The following is an 18,966-nucleotide window of genomic DNA, read 5'->3' on the forward strand; positions in this document are numbered from 1 at the left end:
AAGAGTTTCGGTGCTTCAAAGAAAACACAGTGTTCAGATCTCTGAAGAGGGATCCTAGAGCCCAGAGTTCCCCACGTGAACCCAAGTGAAGACCCAAAGGCCTCCAAGCCTCATCACCTTATCCTACCATGTTCCTGAATAGCATGGTAGCAGTGCTGGCCTTCGGAATGATGAGGCCAACGCGAGCCAGGAGACTGCTCCTGCGTGGGGTTTGGGCCCAGGACTACCTCGGATCTAGGCTGGTCGTCGCTGTAACTGGTAACACTGGGCCGCAGCTAAGAACAGGGCAGGGTGGCTACCACAGCACCTGCTGCTTCCACGTACAAGCCGCCACCTAGGGCGGATGTGCAGCAGCAGCTGCAGGCAGACATGGAAAGAGAGAACAGCGGGAGTTGAAATTCTCATAATTTTAATGGTCAATAGCTTCTGGTGGGCTCTGGATGGTACAGTTAAACAATAGACTTAAAGACCTCCCCCAAAGCACGTCCACACCCCCTCAGCAGCGTCTGCCTCCATCAGCGTTCCACTGCCCCATCGGACTTCCACAGCCTCAGACCCCCCTTCTTGGGTTATGGAAATCCACATCTTAGTGTAATGAGCTGAAAAACCCTGGGGACACCCATGATCTGTTATTTTTTAAAAATAACAAATATTAAGCCAAACACCTTCCCAGGCTCTGCCGCCTCACAGAGTGAGAAACGTGACTGTGGCGATCTGAAGACTCTGTTGTCTCTTGTGGGCCAGGCGGTTTTTGCTTCGCTCCCTGTTCTACTGAGATCATACGGCATAGAGTTCGTAAATCTTCTTTACACAGTACACCAGGGCGGCCAGTGCTATCGTGTTGTGCAGTCTCTTTCTGTGCAGGTCGTCCTTCCGGACCAGCACCACTGGGGTGGAGGAGGTGAGTGTGTGCAGAGGCAGGCGCGACAGTTTATAGGCGTCGTACTCCACTTGGTACTTGCAGCAAGGGTCAAACTGCCAGGAGATCCCATAGAGGGTGCAGCAGGCCAGGCTCAGCACACCAGCGGGCAGGGAGATGTAGTGGGAATAATCTAAGGGCAGCGCCAACGGGGTGAAGAGGCAGGCGGTGCCCGCCAGCACGGCCGTCTTGTGCAGGCAGTTGCCCACGGTGATCCAGCGGGCCGTCTCGTCGCCGATGCGCGTGGGCTCAATCACAATGTACTTGTACTGGGCTTCCAGGGCCTGCTCCAGCTCGTACTCAAACTGGTCCTGGGCATTCTCCCCATTGTAGATCTCGTGGACAATGTAGCAGTCTGTGGCCGACAAGCTCACCCTTTTGACGGAGGGGGCAGGAGAGGGAGAGAGAGAGAGAGGATGATTAGGCTGAGCAGCACTTAACTGTGTTTCGATGCTGGGGGAGGTCTGAGCCTGCACTGCGGAGAGCACATCTCCCTGAGGTCCTTATCTCCTTCAGATCCCAACACAAGACAATCAGTAAAAAGTACTTTTCCTGAAATAGTGAAATAAGCCTGGGCGCAGTGGCTCACACCTGTAATCCTAGCACTTTGGGAGGCCGGGGTGGGTGAATCATGAGGTCAGGAGTTCAAGACCAGCCTGGCCAATATGGTGAAACCCTGTGTCTACTAAAGATACAAAAAATTAGCCAGGTGTGGTGGCGCATGCCTATAATCCCCGTTATCTACTCGGGAGGCTGAGGCAGGAGAATCATTTGAACCTGGGAGGCAGAGGTTGCAGTGAGCCGAGATCGTGCCATTGCACTGCAGCCTGGGTGACAGGACGAGACTCCGTCTCAAAAAAAAAAAAAAAAAAAAAAAAGGCAGGAAAAGGAGTACCTCGATGTTTAAAAGAACAAACGCAGGCCTGGTGGTTAGCCTAAGGCTGTGGACCAACTGATCTGAGTCAGCAAAGGAGCCTAAAGGGGAAAGAAGGATTCGCACAGTCACATGGGCGCACACGGCAGCACGAGGCCGACAGCCTGAGAGCCGCTCTTAATCAGGGCAACTGCAGGAGGATTCTCACTGCAAACCACAGGCCTCAGGACAGATCATGCTAAGCCCTTGCCCTCCACACGGTTCCTAAGTAGTCATCCTGGGCCCACAGAACAGAGGCACAATGGAAGAGCTCTGCCTTGGGTGAAATCCAAACTCCTTTGGCTCTCCTGGGAGGCCAGGCTGCACGAGCCCTGGGTGCCCTTCCTGGATGGCAGCGGCCTCCTGCTCCTCCCCACCGCGGAGGGTAGAACAGGAGACCCAGGACACTGGCCCACTGCATAGGAAAAGCGACCCTTTCCCTGAATTAGGAAAAGACGACACTTCAAGGACAGCAGCGGTCCCCAAATGTAGCGGGCAGGAGGGTCAACTGAGGGGCTTCAAAACATCCAGCCAGCAATGCCACCGATTCCGGCCCTGCAGGCCCAGGCCCCTGCCCCACCGGCAAATGCCACTCATTTGCATCAGAAACACAGCCACAGAGACCACACAAGGGGCTTTCCCCCTGGGACCGGGGTGCATGCCATGACCCCAAGCAGTAGCAGATCCAGCACATGGAAGGCGCAGCTCTGCAGCAAGGCCAGACAGCAGCCCGGCGGCAGCCCCAGCAGTGACCGTGCGCCAAGCTGCATTTTAGGCAGTCTGGCGTTTTCTTGGTTTCAGGCCTTGCAATCCAAATTTCCCACCCAAAGCAGAATCTTCTTCACCTGTGGCGGGCAGGCCTGAATACAGGGCTACCCACGCCTTGTTATTTTTCCTTGGCTGGTTTCAGCTGAGACAGATCTTTTTTTTTTTGAGACGGAGTCTCGCTCTGTCGCCCAGGCTGGAGTGTGGTGGCCGGATCTCGGCTCACTGCAGGCTCCGCCTCCCGGGTTTACGCCATTCTCCTGCCTCAGCCTCCCGAGTAGCTGGGACTACAGGCACCTGCCACCTCGCCCGGCTAGTTTTTTTGTATTTTTTAGTAGAGACGGGGTTTCCCCGTGTTAGCCAGGATGGTCTCGATCTCCTCACCTCGTGATCCGCCCGCCTCGGCCTCCCAAAGTCCTGGGATTTCAGGCTTAAGCCACCGCGCCCGGCCAGCTGAGACAGATCTTTCTGTATCTCCGCAACGCCACTCTGCATCCATTATCTGCTCATCCGCGAGAAGTCTTTATCTGAGCCCTGACAGGGACACTGCTACACACAGCTCTTGAGGCTGGATCAAGTTTTCCAACTCATGGCTCCTACGGCTGTGCAGAGCCATGTTCCTCAGTGCAAAGCTGCCCCTTCCCTCAGCACACCCTGGTCCCCAGGATGGTCAACCTCATCTGACTAAAGGACACGAGGCTCTAGGGACCTGCTGGTCACTGCTCCCCTGCTGGAGTCCATGCCCCTCCCACTGGGAGGCTCTGGAACAATGTACGAGGCCACACAAGGGTCAATGTTGCCCATCTGCCTGAGGCTCTGACAGGAACTAGCTTCCTTTAGGGGCCAACGAGAAGCACAGCCCTCAGTGTGCAGAGACGCGAAGGTCCCGTCCGCCCGGCCTGTCCTGGCACGCACACCTGGTGCAGAGGAAAGTCATGGGAGCTGAGCCACCTGGCCATCGGCCATAACATGGGAGCGACGAGTGAAGACATTCATAACAAGCCACCCTCAGCCCAGCATGAAGGTAACTCCCTCCAGCCTCCTTCAAAGATGGGAGCAATTCTAAGTGAAGGATGGTGGAAATAGGACTGTCAGGGCAGACTTCAAGGAAAAAGAACAGGCAATCACGGTCCTTCCTACTACTGAGACTCCTCCCAGCTCCAGGCTTTCAGCAAACAAATAAGCAAACCTAACAGGCAGGGTTTCATGCTGGTTGGATGAACAACTGGTGAACGATCTTATGTGGCCACATTAAAGAGGAAAGTCATTAGTAATGGGCTGACTGTGCCCCCAAACATGGGGGCCCTACCCCCTGGGTGGGCACCACTTTCATAAAAGGCACTGGCTTGGACCTGGGCAAAGGGAACTCTTTATCCTGAAAAAGTCACTGTAACGAAGCTGGGCTAAGGCAAAGCCTCCTAATTCAATCATAGGCCCTAATTAAACTGCATGCACTGGGGAGAAATCAGTTCGCTGTGGGTGGGACAAGAGCCTCCTAAACTTGGGTTGCTGCCAAGCCGCCTGTGACTGTGTGCCAGTGTCGTGGCTGCCTTGCCAGGGGTGAACTGATGAGCTGTTACTGTAAGACTGCACAGGCAGCTTCTGTGGGGAAAAGAGGGGTTTCCTTCTAAAGTCCTCGGTGGAGTTTTTCCATTTGGTCTGAGAGGAGAGGTGAGGGAGAGGCCAGCTGTTACTTCTAGGCAGGATTCAACAGTTTTTATTTTTGAGACAGGTTCCTGCTCTGTCACCAGGTAGGAGTGCAGTGGTGTGATCTCTGCTTATTGCAGCCTCGACCTCTCGGGTTCAAGCGATCTTCCCACCTCTGCCTCCGAGTAGCTGGGACTACAGGTGTGTGCCACCACGCCTGGCTGCATGGCTAATTTAAAAAAATTGTTTTGTACAGATGGGGTTTCGCCATGTTGCTCCGGCTGGTCTCGATCTTCTGGGCTCAAGTGTTCCGTTTGCCTTGGCCTCCCAAAGTTCTGGGATTAACAGGCATGAGCTACCGCATCCAGCCAGATTCAGCATTTTAAAAGCACCTACAGCAAACAAGCACATCTGAGGCAGGGTCTTCACTGGCGTTGGGGGCTGAAGGCCAAGCAGTGCCCCCACATGCTCAATTGAGAAATGAGTGGCGGTGGCGCAATGGGCTGGCTGTGGCCCTGGGTGTAGGGGGAGGGGCGGGGCCTCCACTCTCAGGTGGGAGCACTCCTGGCCAAGAGAACTCCCTTCTGGTCTCAAGTCCATCAGCCAAGAGGAGCAGAGAGGCCAGATAACAAGGTCGGGGGTGGAGGGCCAAATTGTGTCCCCATCTTGAGACCGAAATGGAGTTGCTTCCAAGTCAGCTTGTGCATCCTACTGACTGTCAAAGCCAGGCCAGGGACACCTCGGGGCGGGCCCCAGAGGCAGGCTTCCTCCCTCAGGAACACTCAAAGCAAAAGGGAGGTGTTAAGTTGGGCTTACACAATGCTCTGGCCAACACCCAAATCCACCGAGTCCGGTGCCCTTCTCTGCCCAGCAGGTCAGCGCCATCCTGAATGTACTGAAAACCACTGTTGGTCCCACAGAGGAAATTCCAGAAACCCCAGCCCTGGAACAGACTGCCCCATCTGGAAACACAGCAGCGGGCAGATGCCACCCCCTCACCCCCTCCAGCCCCCCTGCAAGCCCAGCTGGCACCCACATCTACCCAGACCCCTCTGCAGGCTCCATTGCTTGCTGGGACGGATGGGTGGGTGCATCCACATATCCCAACCAGCCTAGAAGCAGCGAGACGCCAAGGCCCTCCAGGCTGTCTCCCACCTCACTGCCGCTGCCAGGTGTGGCCCGCCCCCCAGCACAGGGAGTGAGGAGACTGGGCATCCTCTGCCCTCGGCTGTGGGCAGTCCTGCGAATGACACAGCCGTGAGCAAGCGCGTGGACATGGGGGCACTCGCCAGCACACATCCTGAGATGGTGGCATGGGTGTGCCCCCACCCGCCTGTCAAACCACGGCCCTGGCCTCCTGCAGCCTCGGCATCTTCATGCGGGCCAGGCACTGTTGCTGCCCACTGTCTAAAACACCTATCCCCAGCAGAAACACGAAGAGCATAAGCCATGCTGCCTCCAGACAAAGGCAGGGCCCTGCACAACTGTGGCCACTGCCAGAGGCTCACCAATTCTGCTTTTAAAGTCAGTTAGGCAAAGGGAATCTCGGTTTCCACTGGGAAAGGACAACACGTGAAGTCTAGGGAAATGGATTTCTAGGATTCCATAAGGCAACAGACCCTATACAGAGATGGCAAGGTTCAAACTAAAACACACACAGACGCACACAAAGCTGCAGGGTCCCTCTGTTGGAGATCACACGACCACGACCAGGCCACCAGCACCCCAACTTCCCGGGACACTGGTGGGAGCGGGGTGCTGTCAGTGCAGACACAGGTTTTTAAGCTGTCGCTGCTGGGCCCCCGGGTTCAGGTCTGCGCTGCTGACACGGACTGCTGGACTTCTCTTACTTCAGAAACTCGTGGCCATGACCAGGTGCGGTGGCTCACGCCTATAATCCCAGCACTTTGGGAGGCCAAGGTGTGCAGATCACTTGATGTCAGGAGTTTGAGACCAGCCTGGCCAACACGGTGCAACCGTCTTTACAAAAAATTAGCCCGGCGTGGTGGTGCACGCCCGTAATTCCAGCTACTCAGGAGGCTGAGGCACAAGAGTCACTTGAACCCGGGAGGCAGAGGTTGTAGTGAGCCAAGAGTGTGCCACTGCACTCCAGCCTGGGTGACAGAAAGAAAAAGAAAAAAAAAAAGAAACTGCCGAGTACTCCCAGGACACAGCCACGTCCAGCCAGCACCTGAGCACCCAGCAGTCACCCATATATGGCTTGCTTCTGCTTGCGGGTCAAACAAAACCGAATGAAGGAAAGAACCCAGTGGGAAGGTTGTCTCAAACCACTGCAGAGCATCACCAGCTGCCCTCCAACTTGTAAGGCCATGGGCCTAAGGACCTGGGCGACCTGAACCCTGTTGCATGGGAGATTTTTTTTTTCCTTTTTTTTTTTATTATTATATGGAGATTTTTTTTTTTTTAAGTCAGAGCTAGTTGGAATCTTTTGAGCCCTGGGCTTCCTAAGGGACTGTATTTTTGCTTTTCATTGCAAGTGTCAAATGACCAGTAAGAGAGCAATTAATAGAGTCTATGGTAAAAAAAAAAAAAAAAAAAGAAAGAAAGAAAAAGAAAAAGCGGCCAGGCGCAGTGGCTCATGCCTGTAATCCCAGCACTTTAGGAGGCCAAGGCAGGTGGATCACCTGAGGTCAGGAGTTTGACACCAGCCTGGCTAACATGGTGAAACCCCATCTCTACTAAAAACACAAGAATTAGCTGGGTTTGTTGGCACGTGCCTGTAGTCCCAGCTGCTCAGGAGCCTGAGGCAGAAGAATTGCTTGAACCCAGGAGGCGGAGGTTGCAGTGAGCTGAGATCACGCCACTGCACTCCAGCTTGGGCAACGAGTAAAACTCTGTCTCAAAAAAAAAAAAAAAAAAGAAAGAAAGAAAGAAAAAGGTAGCAGCAGTAACAGCAAAGTCTCCAAGCGGAAGCAAGTTCAGGGGAAAAGGCAGGGTTCAGAAGAGTGTGTACAGTATGCTATCTGTAGTGATTTTTAAAAGTCTATTGCTTTTATATACACAGAACATTACTGAAAGGATACACAAAGACATGATTTTTATGACTGGTCACTAGGGAGGGAACTAAGGGGTTCAGGAAAGAAAAGGGAGGGAGGGCTCCTTCTAGTAAGTAACTTTTGATCCTTTTGAATCTGGCATGATCTCTGGTACTTAAAGATCACTGTCGGAAGTGGGTCTTAACATATGGAAGGAGAAAAGTAAAAGGATCAGTGTCGCTATCCTAAACACACCATGCCAGCACTGAGGTAGCTTGGGATTCTCTGAGTCTTTAGCGCTGGAAGCAGGGGTCAGCCAGTTCCAGCACCTCAGGGGGACTGCTGCAGACCCTGAAGGGGACCGCCCTCTGCTGCCTCAGGATAGCTTGTAGGCACTTGTAAAGTAGGCGTCTTGAACTTCCCTCCCTCAGCCTTCAACCAGAGTCAGGCTTCAGGCCCTCCTTTCTCCACTTTAGAGCCCAACTCAATCAGCTCTCGCAGTCAGCAAAGGAATCCCCTGGGAACACGCACATTCCAGTTAAAAGGCAGCCACAGTGAAAACTCAGCAGGGCAACTCCACGACCCCTGTGGGATGTCGACAGCCTGTGCCAGCAGCCATAATCTGGAGGCATCTCCCCAAAAGGCAAGAGCTGGCGCAAGAAAGAGCAGGACTGTTCGGTGAGAGCAAAAGATGACCGACAGGAGCGGGGAGAGCAGAATCGCGCCTCGTCCATGAGTGACATGAACGAGTTGCAGTGGCCTGAGCCAGGGATACAACTCTCACACACTCTAAGGCGGCAGAGGTCAGGGACGTGCCACTGAGAGCCAACTATAAAGTCAGCGAGGGTCTCTGCTGCAGGAGGAGGCGGGCCGGGGTAACACTAGTTCTCTATCACGCTGGGCGGGGAGCACACACGTCTATCACTTTGTCTTTTTTAAAGTGTGGTAACATACACATAAAATATTCCAGCGTAAGCACTTTTCAGCGTACAGTTCAGTGGCGCTAAGCACATGCACACTGATGTACAACCATCACCACCATCCCCCTCCAGGATTCCTTTATCTTCCCAAACTGAAACTCTGCCCATGAAACGACCCCCTCATTCCCCACCAACGCCAAGCCCCTGCAAACTACCATTCTACTCTCTACCCCAATGAATCTGACTATACAAGTACTTCATACAAGTGGGAGCATATATAGTATTTGCCCTTTTGTGTCTGGCTTATTCCACCGAGCGTAATTAGTCTTCGAGGTTCATGCATGTTGTAGCATGTATCCGAATTTTCTTCCTTTTTAAGGCTGAATAATGTTCCACTGTAGGCATAAACCACATTTTGTTAATCCATTCATCTGTGATGGATACTTTGGTTTCCACCACGGGCTACTGTGAATAAAGCTGCTACGAACACGGGTGCACACACATCTCTTTGATTCCTTGCTTTTTTCGGGGGGGTATATATACCCGGAAGTGGAACTGCTGTGGATCATACAGTAATTCAACTTTGTAGTTTTTTTTGAGGAAACTCCATACTGTTTTGCAGAGCAGCTGGACCATTGTACATTCCCACCAGCAGTGCACAGGACTTCCCATTTCTCCATATCCTCACCAACACTTGTTATTTTCCGTTTTCTTTCTTTTGAGACACAGTCTCGCTCTATCGCCCAGGCTGGAGTGCAATGGCACCATCTCGACTCACTGCAACCTCTGCATCCCGGGCTTAAGCGAGTCACCTGCCTCAGCCTCCCAAATAGCTGGGACTACAGGCATGCGCCACCATGCCCAGCTAATTTTTGTATTTTTAGTAAAGACGGGGTTTTCACCACGTTGGCCAGGCTGGTCTCGAACTCCTAAGTGATCTGCCTGCCTCAGCTTCCCAAAGCATAGGGATTACAGGCAAGAGCCACTGTACCTGGCCTCATTTTATTTTTATTTATTTATTTGTTTATTTATTTATTTTGTGGAGATGGAGTTTCACTCTTGTCGCCCAGACTGGAGTGCAGTGGCACGATCTTGGCGCACTGCAACCTCCGCCTCCTGGGTTCAAGCAATTCTCTTGCCTCAGCCTCTCGAGTGGCTGAGATTACAGGCATGTGCCACGACGCCTGGCTAATTTTGTATTTTTAGTAGAGACGGAGTTTCTCCATGTTGGCCAGGCTAGTCTCGAACTCCTAATCTCAGGTGACCCGCCCGCCTGGCCTCCCAAAGTGCTGGAATTACAGGCATGAGCCACCGCGCCCGGCCTGATTTGTATTTTTTAATGGCAGCTTTACTGGGATAGAATTCACAGGGCATCTCCCCCATCTGAGGAGAACAATGAGGTGGCTCAGCACTTTCCCACAGTTGTGCAACCAATAGCACAACTGATCCTGGTGCATTGTCACCATCTCAGAAAGAAACCTTGTACCCATCAGCGGTCCCTTCACATCTCCCCAGCCCTTCCCAGCCCTCCACGACCACCAGTCTGCTTCCCCACTCTCTGGATATGCCAATTCTGGGCATTTCATTTACATGGAATCCTGTAACATGTGGTCTCCAGCAACTGGCCTCTTTCATTTTGCGTTATGTTTTTAAGGGCCATCGTGCTGGGGCATGTTTATTACTTTTCACAGTATTGTAAACATAACTTTTGATGTGTTCAACATATAAACTTTAAAAAATCTAAGATACGCCGGGCGCGGTGGCTCACGCCTGTAATCCCAGCACTTTGGGAGGCTGAGGCGGGCAGATCATGAGGTCAGGACTTCAAGACCAGCCCGGCAAACATGGTAAAACCATGTCCTTACTAAAAATACAAAACTTAGCTGGGTGTATTGGCGCATGTCTGTGGTCCCAGCTACTTGGGAGACTGAGGCAGGAGAATCACTGGAACCCAGGAGGCAGAGGCTACAGTAAGCCAAGACTGCGCCACTGCACTCCAGACTGGGTAACAAAGCGAGACTCTGCCTCAATAATAATAATTTTAAAAACCCCTAAGACAAGATATATAAGACAAAGTATCAAAGGTGCTATACATGAAAATGGATCAGGCCCGGTGCGGTGGCTCACGCCTGTAATCCCAGCACTTTGGGAGGCCGAGGCGGGCAGATCACCTAAGGTCAGGAGTTTGAGACCAGCCTGGCCAACATGGTGAAACCCTGTCTCTACTAAAAATACAAAAATTAGCCGGGCATGGTAGCAGGTGCCTGTAATCCCAGCTACTTGGGAGGCTGGGGCGGGAGAATCGCTTAAACCCAGGAGGTTGCAGTGAGCCAAGATTGCGCCATTACACTCCAGCCTGGGGGACAAGAGCAAGCCATCGTCTCAAAAAAAAAAAAAAAAAAAAAAAAACAGAAAAGAAAAAAAGAAAAAAAAAAAAGAAAATAGATCAACAGTGGTTTTCTTTGGATGGTGGCCTAATAGGTGACGTTTCAATTTCTTCATGCTTTTCTGTATTTAAAAAAAAAAAAAAAAGTGTTTCTTTTTTTTTTTTTTTTTTTGAGACAGTCTCACTCTGTCGCCCAGGCTGGAGTGTAGTGGTGCAATCTCGGCTCACCGCAAGCTCCGCCTCCCGGGTTCATGCCATTCTCCTGCCTTAGCCTTCCAGTAGCTGGGACTCCAGGTGCCCACCACCACACACAGCTAATTTTTTCTATTTTTAGTAGAGACGGGGTTTCACTGTGTTAGCCAGGATGGTCTCGATCTCCTGATCTCCTGATCCGCCCGCCTCAGCCTCCCAAAGTGTTGGGATTACAGGCGTGAGCCACCGCGCCCGGCCAAAGTGTTTCTTTTATAATGGGAAAAATAATTATAAACTTATTCTTAAAAAGAAAAATTCTGGCCAGGCGCGGTGGCTCACGCCTGTAATCCCAGCACTTTGGGAGGCCGAGGCAGGCGGATCACGACGTCAGGAGATCGAGACCACAGTGAAACCCCGTCTCTACTGAAAATACAAAAAATTAGCCCGGCACGGTGGCGGGCGCCTGTAGTCCCAGCTGCTCGGGAGGCTGAGGCAGGAGAATGGTGTGAACCCGGGAGGCGGAGCTTGCAGTGAGCCGAGATCGCGCCACTGCACTCCAGCCTGGGTGACAGAGCAAGACTCCGTCTCAAAAAAAAAAAAAAGAAAAATTCTGTTCAACCCTATATTCGTTGAGGTTAAGGGACCAGACACCCGTGGGGGGTCCCTCCTTTCACTGCCAAGAAGAACAGGAGGTGGCTCACTTCCTGCTCCAGAACCTTCTCGGTGTCCATGAAAGGCAGAAGTCTGGACGGGCAGCTTCTCATGGCTGAGGCGTCATGCTGGTGTCTACCCACAGTACTGCCTAAAAAGAGAAGGACGGTTCCAGCTCCCTGTTTCTCTTGAGCAAACACTGGCCAAGCTGCCAGGCCAGCCACCATCACCTTCCCGGTTCTGAGAGACCCAGCAGAGGCAAATCTGAGTGGAAGCACCCACATGAGGCCCCTTCCTGGAGTGGGCTGGGCTCACAGGCAGGCCTGAAGCTCCACCAGGGCGGAGGCTGCGTTTCCATCAGAGACTCCCCAGCACTGGGCCTGAATGTAACAGGTTCCCAAAAGACACAGGTTGGAGGGACATTTGTAATGATTACAGGGATGAACCACAGGAGTGACAGGAGGGGAAAAACAATGATGGTTATTAAGAGAACTGGTACCGGAAAGAAGTCAACCCATCCGTCAGGTTGCTTTTCGCTTAGTGAACAGGGTCACCTGATCACCTATGACACGGGAGGGGCTGGGCTGGACCTCCACCCGCTTCTGCCTAATTAAGCCCTGCTTCTTCCCGACCCACAGAAAGCAGAGGAATGAAGCAGCGAAAGCCCGTGCCTCAGACTCAAAGGCACGGGCACGCGGCCCCATGGCCTGAGGACGGCTCCCACAGGCCAAGGAACTTTCACAGGGTACCCAGCCCTTTCGTCTGCTTCACAGGATGCTTTCCTATTCTGCGCACTGGTAACTGAGCAGCGCTTCTATCTGGGGGGCAGGAACACGGTGCACCGAGTTGGGGAGCCGAGAGGGTGGATTCAATTCTGTCTCAGCTGCCTACCGGCTTTGTGTCCTAGGGTAAAACACCCGGCCCCTCTGAGCCAGTTTCCCGTGTTGTCAAATGGGGCCAGAGGCCCTGGCTCTCCCAGAGGACTGCAGTGAAGAGGGAACAGTCGCCAAGCACTGCCCCTCTGCCTAAGGCACATGTGGCTGTTGAAATTTAAATTAAAATTAGAAATATTAAAAAATTCAGTTCCTGGCCGGGCACAGTGGTTCACACCTGTAATTCCAGCACTTTGCGGGGGCCAGGACAGGTGGATTCCTTGAGCCCACAAATTTAAGACCAGCCCGGACAACATGGTGAACGGCCGCCTCTACAAAAAATACGAAAGTGACAGGGCGTGGTGGTGCATGGCTGTGGCCCCAGCTACTCGGGAGGCTAGGGTGGGAGAATGCGTTGAGCCAGGGAGACGCAGGTTGCAGAGAGCCGAGATCACACCACTGCACTCCAGCCTGGGTGACAGAGCCAGACCTGTCTCATCAAACAAAGAAATGAATTTAAAAAACCTCAGTTCCTCAGACACTACAAATCCTGACAGCCGCACGTGGCTAATGGCTGCCCTAATGGACTGCAGGGACACACCAGAAGGAGTCTGTCGTGCCAGAAACTCCTACTGGACGGCCCTGCTCTGAAGAACTGTTATGACTACTACATGGTCGTCAGCTTTTCCTGAGAACGGTGCCCATAAAGTGGCTGCTGGCACCAGGGCGGAACACAGCGGCAGCTGGGAGGTTCCCGGGTGCGCTCGCTCGTGGAGGACTGCCCAGCTCTAACCCCCGCACCTCGCTCATTGAAGAACAGGTGCACACCCACAAGCCGGAGCACAGGAGCCACCTCCCCACCTCCGTGGACCCAGGCGCAGCCCTCCCCTCTTCAGAAAGGGGGGTCTTCCCCTGGAACATGACCTAAAGGACTGAACCACTGAGGCACACGTTCATGCACTTGGAATCCAGGCTGCTTGAGTGAACCAAGGAAAACAGAAATTCTTGAAAACTTGAAGGCACATCAGTGCTGAAGAGGATGAACCCCATCCTCACCTACGAATCCAACTTCTGTGGCCAGAACATGTGGCTCTGCCTTTGTTAGGCAGCTGAGCAGAATCCCACAACCAGTGGCTAAACCCCCACACACTTGGGTGCAGATCCCATATCTGCTCATCTCATCCCAGCCCGAAGGAAACAAAAACTCCCACCACACACAAAAGCGAGCATGGGAGTCTTTCATGAGAGATTCAATACTCCCAAACCCTGAGAGTGTAAAAGGGAAGGATCAGATCTGAAAGGGAAGCTGTCACCCCAGGACCATGGCCCGACCTGCCCCCGGGGCTTGTGCTCCATCTGCTCGCTGGATGAACCTGCAAGGGCCACCTGGGACCAGGCACACCTGAGTTCACAAAGAAGAGGACAGGTCCTGGGGAATAAAGCGTGGCATGGAAAGCTATGGAAGTCAGCCCAGAGAACTGGCTGCTTATAAAATGCTGGAGCAGATGGCCACGCAAGCCAGGGGAGGGGCAGGCCGCAACAAATAACTTCACCCTAAACCTGAACCGTTAGCCCAGTGCATCTGGCCCTCTGCACACCCCAGGCTGCCTCATATCATGCTCAGAAGCAGATCAAGTACATCTTCACATGATTATAAAAACAGGAACTCAGAGCACACAGCTATACTCACATTCCAACAATCACGGAGGGCTCAGGGAGGTTCAGGGGCCCTGAGAGAGTGAAGTCAAGCAACCCAAGCAAGACAGGCGGGGCTGTCTGTGAGCTGGTCCGGGCTGGCACACGGTGGCAGAACACAGATACCTGCACTGTGCTTTCCTAGATGGGCAAGTGTGTCTCAAAGACGCCGACAGGACAAGTGGCAATCTGTTTGATGTGCTCGTTGCCAGTGTGCTGAATTTTGGACAAGAATTCAGGTTACAGCTCAGAGTCTGATGTTCTTCATTACAAACACTGTTGGTTCCCTAGATTTAATGGAGTGGAGAGAAAAATCAACATGCAAGCACTACCATTTTGCTATTTCCACCCCTCCTAATTTAGTCGAAACCAGCACTGTCCATATCGTAACTTTCTGCAGTGATGGAAATGTCCTCCACCTATGCTGTCCAATATGGTAGCCACGAGCCAGAAGTGGCTATTGAGCCTTTGCAATGTGGCTAGTGAGACTGAGGAGCTGAATTCTTCATTTTATTTAATGTTAATGAATTTAAATGTAATTGCCACATGTGGCTGGTGACTACTGAACTGCTGTGTTAATTCAGCACTAATTCTAGAGCTGTGGTTCTAGACTCAACAAGGTAAAGCAAGAACCCACACGCTACACGTGCTAAGCTGGACCATCCAACACACAGCGCTGGCAGTAATAGTGTGGGCAATCTGGCACTGCGTGAGGCCTTTAAGTACAGTGCATGCTTCAGAGTTGGCAGCCGCTGGCAAATTTGGCAAGTTTGCCCAAAGTGTCGCTCTGTTCTAGCCCCTTGTCCAAACCAGACACTGTTTCCCTCAGCTTCAGCAAAAGCGGATGCTAACCAGGTGTGAGCAGCAACGGGAGAGAGCACTCGTATAATATGGAGCTGAGATTTGAGTCAGCACAAATGTGACATGGAACAAAGTCATTTCAGAGAGCCATAAACAGCCTACTTCAGTCATAAGAGCCAATAATACACTCAGATCTCCTAATCTAGGGTGCTGGGCCATCAGCTAATCCGCCCTGCCCCACCTGAACAGTCATCACCAACTGAGCAGGAATGGAGGCGCGCCCAGAAGTCAGCTCGCTAGCCGCACAGCGGGTTCTGTTTTCATCCCCTGCTCAGCATGGAAAGAGCTTAGGGAAGCTGGGCTCGGGCAAATGACTTTTCCTACAGAACCTGGCTAGGGGTTTACAGCAAAAGCAAACAGAGAGGTAGTCTCCACCCACACCACATTATCTAGGAGAGTTGATGGTGACATCCAAACCACAAAACCAAATGCCACATTCCTGCTGACACACAACATCTGCGTGTATGAGTGGAGCCTTCAGTTCCAGGCCAAAGGTGCAACCTGAGACCAAGCAGGTAAATGCATGGAGTCAAGCTGTCAGGTGAGGAACCAAGCACTGGAAAGCACTGTCCTAACCAAAAAGGGTCAGCCACTACCCAGTTTTTCAGGGAGCGTTTTATGTGAAATCTGTTGGCAACTAATTTAAATTCTCTTAAAAACTGTTGAGGTTCAACAGTCAGGCACCGGCTCCAGCTGATGCACTGCTGATGTGCCGCCTCCATTTTGAATAAATACTTGTCTCAAGCCAAAGCAAAAACAATTCTCAGGATCTATTTTCTTAGATCACTAAAAGCTTAACCTGGGCTGGCAAGGCTCCTGTTCCCTGCCTGAGGCATCTCTATAAGGCTCTTTTCAGTTGCTTTTAGTCCAACAAGAGGGCGAACGTTTCTAAAACTTTGTTTTCTAAACAGGTTATTTCCTATTGCTGTTTGCATTGAATATCTTGAAAATGTTTGCTAGTTTTTAAGGGCATCTGAAAACCATTGAGGTAACTTATTTAAATGGTCCGATCTAAGAAATACCAGGCGGGAGTTAAACAAACAAAAGTGTGTTTACCACTGCTTTTCCAAGGAAGAGGAAATGCAGAATGGGCGACGTTGGATAACTGGGCTCAAGAATAAAGTGCAAGCAAGCTAACGGTCTCTATCACAACTGCCAAACAGGAAGAATCTTCCCAGCTGGGAAAGCCATCTGCAAGCAATAGCAATGAACACGGGATGGAATCAGTCATAGAAAAGGAATAATGCAGAGTAGTTGACAGGCAGAGAAATTTTCTGGTTAGACAATCCTCACCAAAGAGACGGGGAAAAAAACAACAACAGCAAAACCAAAACTTTTCTTTTTTGCTGACCGCTGCTGTTAACAATCAAGCTTTAGCGGATAGTTCATCCAGGTGGCTCCACCAATATACATCCTCTCCCAAAACTTCTAGTGGCTGAACAGCTTCTAGTGGCTTCCACTAGCTGAAACTGCTTCCCAGAAGCAAAAACTGCAACTTGAACATGTAACACGGAAACGACTCCAATCTCATCTTCTAGAAATCAGTTATTCAAATGGAGGTCTCTGTTGGAAGAAACACGCTCCTAGCTCCCTACCCACACACCATTCATTAGGAAAGGTCACTTTAATTGACTTCCACGGCAGGAGCGCTTGCACAGAACCATCCAAAAGTCTCCAGAATCGCCCCTCGAGGAAGTGGCCGGCTCCGGGGCCGGAAGAGACACATGTGGCGGGAGCTAAAGCTCCCTGGTAAACGTGCAGATCAAACTACCCCTGCCGCGGCGGCCTGCTCTGTGAAGGCTTCACCTTCTTTCTTTCTCCGGGGGCCCTACCTTCCTCGCCACGTCGGGGGCCGCGGCCGAGATGGCCACGCGCGCGGCCAAGCGGGAAGGGTGCTTCGGCCGCCGATCAGCCCGCGGCTAGGCGGGTCCCTGAGGCCTGCGCTGGGCGCCAGTTCCTCTCCGCACCGCCCGGCCTCGGGCCCCGCCCCGCATGGCCGCTGCCCACCTTACCCAGCCCGGCTAACGCCCCTTCCCCTAAGCTCTCCGCCGAAGCCTTCGACCTCGCTCCTACCCGGATCCCGGATCCTCCGGAACTGGAACCCCGTATGCCAGGCGGGGATCGGGGGAGCCTGGGGATACCAGGGCAGGAAGGCTGCTGCAGCCCCCGGAGGCCGCGCTGGGCTCTCCGGTCCCTGAGCCGCCTGCACCGTGGGCAACAAGCCCTTGGATCTCACCTCTCTCGGGCGCTGCCGCCACTGCTGCCCGGGCCAAGACGCCTCCTTCCCCAAGCGGCCATCTTGGAGACACTCCGCTTGCCAACGTCTCGCGCCAAGGCGGCATCGGGAGAGCAGGCGGGCCGACGGGAAATGTAGTCCGCCCCGCTGTCCCGGGACGCTCGGCAGGCGGAAGCCGGGCCTGGCGGAACTACCGCGCCCACAAGGCAGCGCGCCAGAAGCCCCGCCCCCGGGGTCGCCGGGGTCCGTAGTCCTTCTGCGAGGGCGCGAGGACCCCCAGGAGCAGTCCTGGTTCCGACATTTTTGAAGAAACTGAGTTCCCGGCGTTCGCAGCCTGGGAGTCACAGGCGCCCACCCACCGGTAGGTCCTTGGGTTTCGAGAGCCAGCAGGTGAAGGAGAGAGAAGAGGAAAGTGCCTACAACTCCCAGAGCACCGCGCGTAGGCGCCCGGCGCCGCCGTCCCGGCCCGCCAGGCCGCGTCTCCTGCCGGGGACCGCCGCGCTGTGTGCGGGCCTCTAGCGCCCGGCCCCTCCGCGTCGCCCCGCCTGCCCTTCACAGCCTTGGCCCATAAGGTCACCGAGGGGCGGGAGACGCCGCCCGGGTCCTCCTCGGAGTCAGGCGCTGCTCCCGCACCATCCCCCGCCCGATTCAGACTCCGGGGTACTTTGGAGGCCGAGACAGACAACGCTGTCCCGGCTGCCACGGAGGTCCCTGCTTGCAGGTGCAGGCTGTTAGAGGAGAGGGTCTGAACGCAAGGAAGGGGAATAGCTGTATGATAACTGCTTGAAGGAGAGAGGGCCCTGCGACAGCGACAGCCCTGTTTCAGACAGGGCCTCCAGGCCTCTTAGACTCAGTCCCTGCCACGCACCCACTCTTGTCCTGTCCGCTGCGACGGCATAATCTCGGGATCTTTGAAGGCAGATGCGGGGCTAAACCATCCCACCTGACGGGAACCCTGCCCCAGGACCTGACATCTCCTTGTCTGGACACTGCTGTTAACGAGTCAGTCAGGAAGGACTAACTGGAACCCAGAGATTCCCAGGTGCTGCTGCCTCAGACCTGTGGACTCTTTGGGGGATCTCTTACAGTTTGTAAACTTCTCAGTTCCTCTACTGCTCCCACACACAACGTTGCTAAACATATTAGTTGGCCCCATAAATACTTGAGCAAAACAAATGCGAAAATCTGCCCCAAGTTCTGCCTAGAAGTCCAGCCCGGCGCGTCACACTTCCGTGTAGTGGAACCCTCGTCCCCACCCACCGCAGGCCACAGCAGGACGGCCAGCAGACGGAAAGGCGACCCTCTCATTGTTGAGGATTCCTTTTGATTTCCTTCCAGCTCACATTCTACCAGTTTTAGCTGCTTACAATCCTCTCACCGTTCCTCATCACTTATAGTGTGTGATTCAAACTCCTTAGCACAATCGAGAAACACCCCCCCACCCCTAGACTGGGCGCGGTGGCTCACGCCTGTAATCCCAGCACTTTGGGAGGCCGAGGCGGGTGGATCACGAGGTCAGGAGATCGAGACCATCCTGGCTAACACGGTGAAACCCCGTCTCTACTAAAAATAGAAAAAATTAGCTGGGTGTGGTGGCGGGCACCTGTAGTCCCAGCTACTCGGGAGGCTGAGGCAGGAGAATGGCGTGAACCCGGGAGGCGGAGCTTGCAGTGAGCCGAGATCGCGCCACCGCACTCCAGCCTGGGCGACAAAGCGAGACTCCGTCTCAAAACCCGCCCCGTAGTTTGGAAGTTGCCTACCTCTCCAAATTCAACTGCCTACCTTCCACGTCTGGAACTTAACAAGCTAGTAAATTCAGAGGGTTTGCAGGTACGCAGATGTTCTATGCTTTGCCTAAATGCGTTTGCCACCCAGCTAACTTTGTTTTTTCGAGACAGAGTCTTGTTCTGTCT

General features: G+C 53.2%; 1 protein-coding gene across 3 annotated transcripts; it reads right to left on the reverse strand.

Annotated features, from left to right (window-relative positions):
- Positions 1-392: 392 nt before the first annotated feature.
- TMEM11 (transmembrane protein 11) lies at positions 393-17,562 on the reverse strand. 3 transcript variants are annotated; one of them, XM_008010682.3, is made up of 3 exons: positions 17,054-17,124; positions 13,952-14,243; positions 393-1,294 (listed from the first exon to the last, which is right to left on the reverse strand). In XM_008010682.3, coding segments are annotated over exons 2-3 (519 nt in total). In that variant the 5' UTR covers positions 13,954-14,243; positions 17,054-17,124; the 3' UTR covers positions 393-777. The 3 variants fall into 3 exon arrangements, with proteins under 3 accessions (XP_008008873.1, XP_037843737.1, XP_008008872.1); XM_037987809.2 differs by lacking the exon at positions 17,054-17,124 and adding an exon at positions 15,874-16,456; XM_008010681.3 differs by lacking the exon at positions 13,952-14,243 and having other exon boundaries at positions 17,054-17,562.
- Positions 17,563-18,966: the final 1,404 nt, after the last annotated feature.

This window comes from Chlorocebus sabaeus, chromosome 16, assembly GCF_047675955.1.
Source record: "Chlorocebus sabaeus isolate Y175 chromosome 16, mChlSab1.0.hap1, whole genome shotgun sequence".
Taxonomy (NCBI): domain Eukaryota; kingdom Metazoa; phylum Chordata; class Mammalia; order Primates; family Cercopithecidae; genus Chlorocebus; species Chlorocebus sabaeus.

Coding starts and splice junctions, on each gene's coding strand:
- TMEM11 (XM_008010681.3), bottom strand. CDS start 17,115: ATGGCCGCTTGGGGAAGGAGGCGTCTTGGCCCGGGCAGCAGTGGCGGC. Junction 1,295..17,053: donor GGCGGCAGCGCCCGAGAGAG/GTGAGATCCAAG, acceptor CTCCGTCAAAAG/GGTGAGCTTGTCGGCCACAG.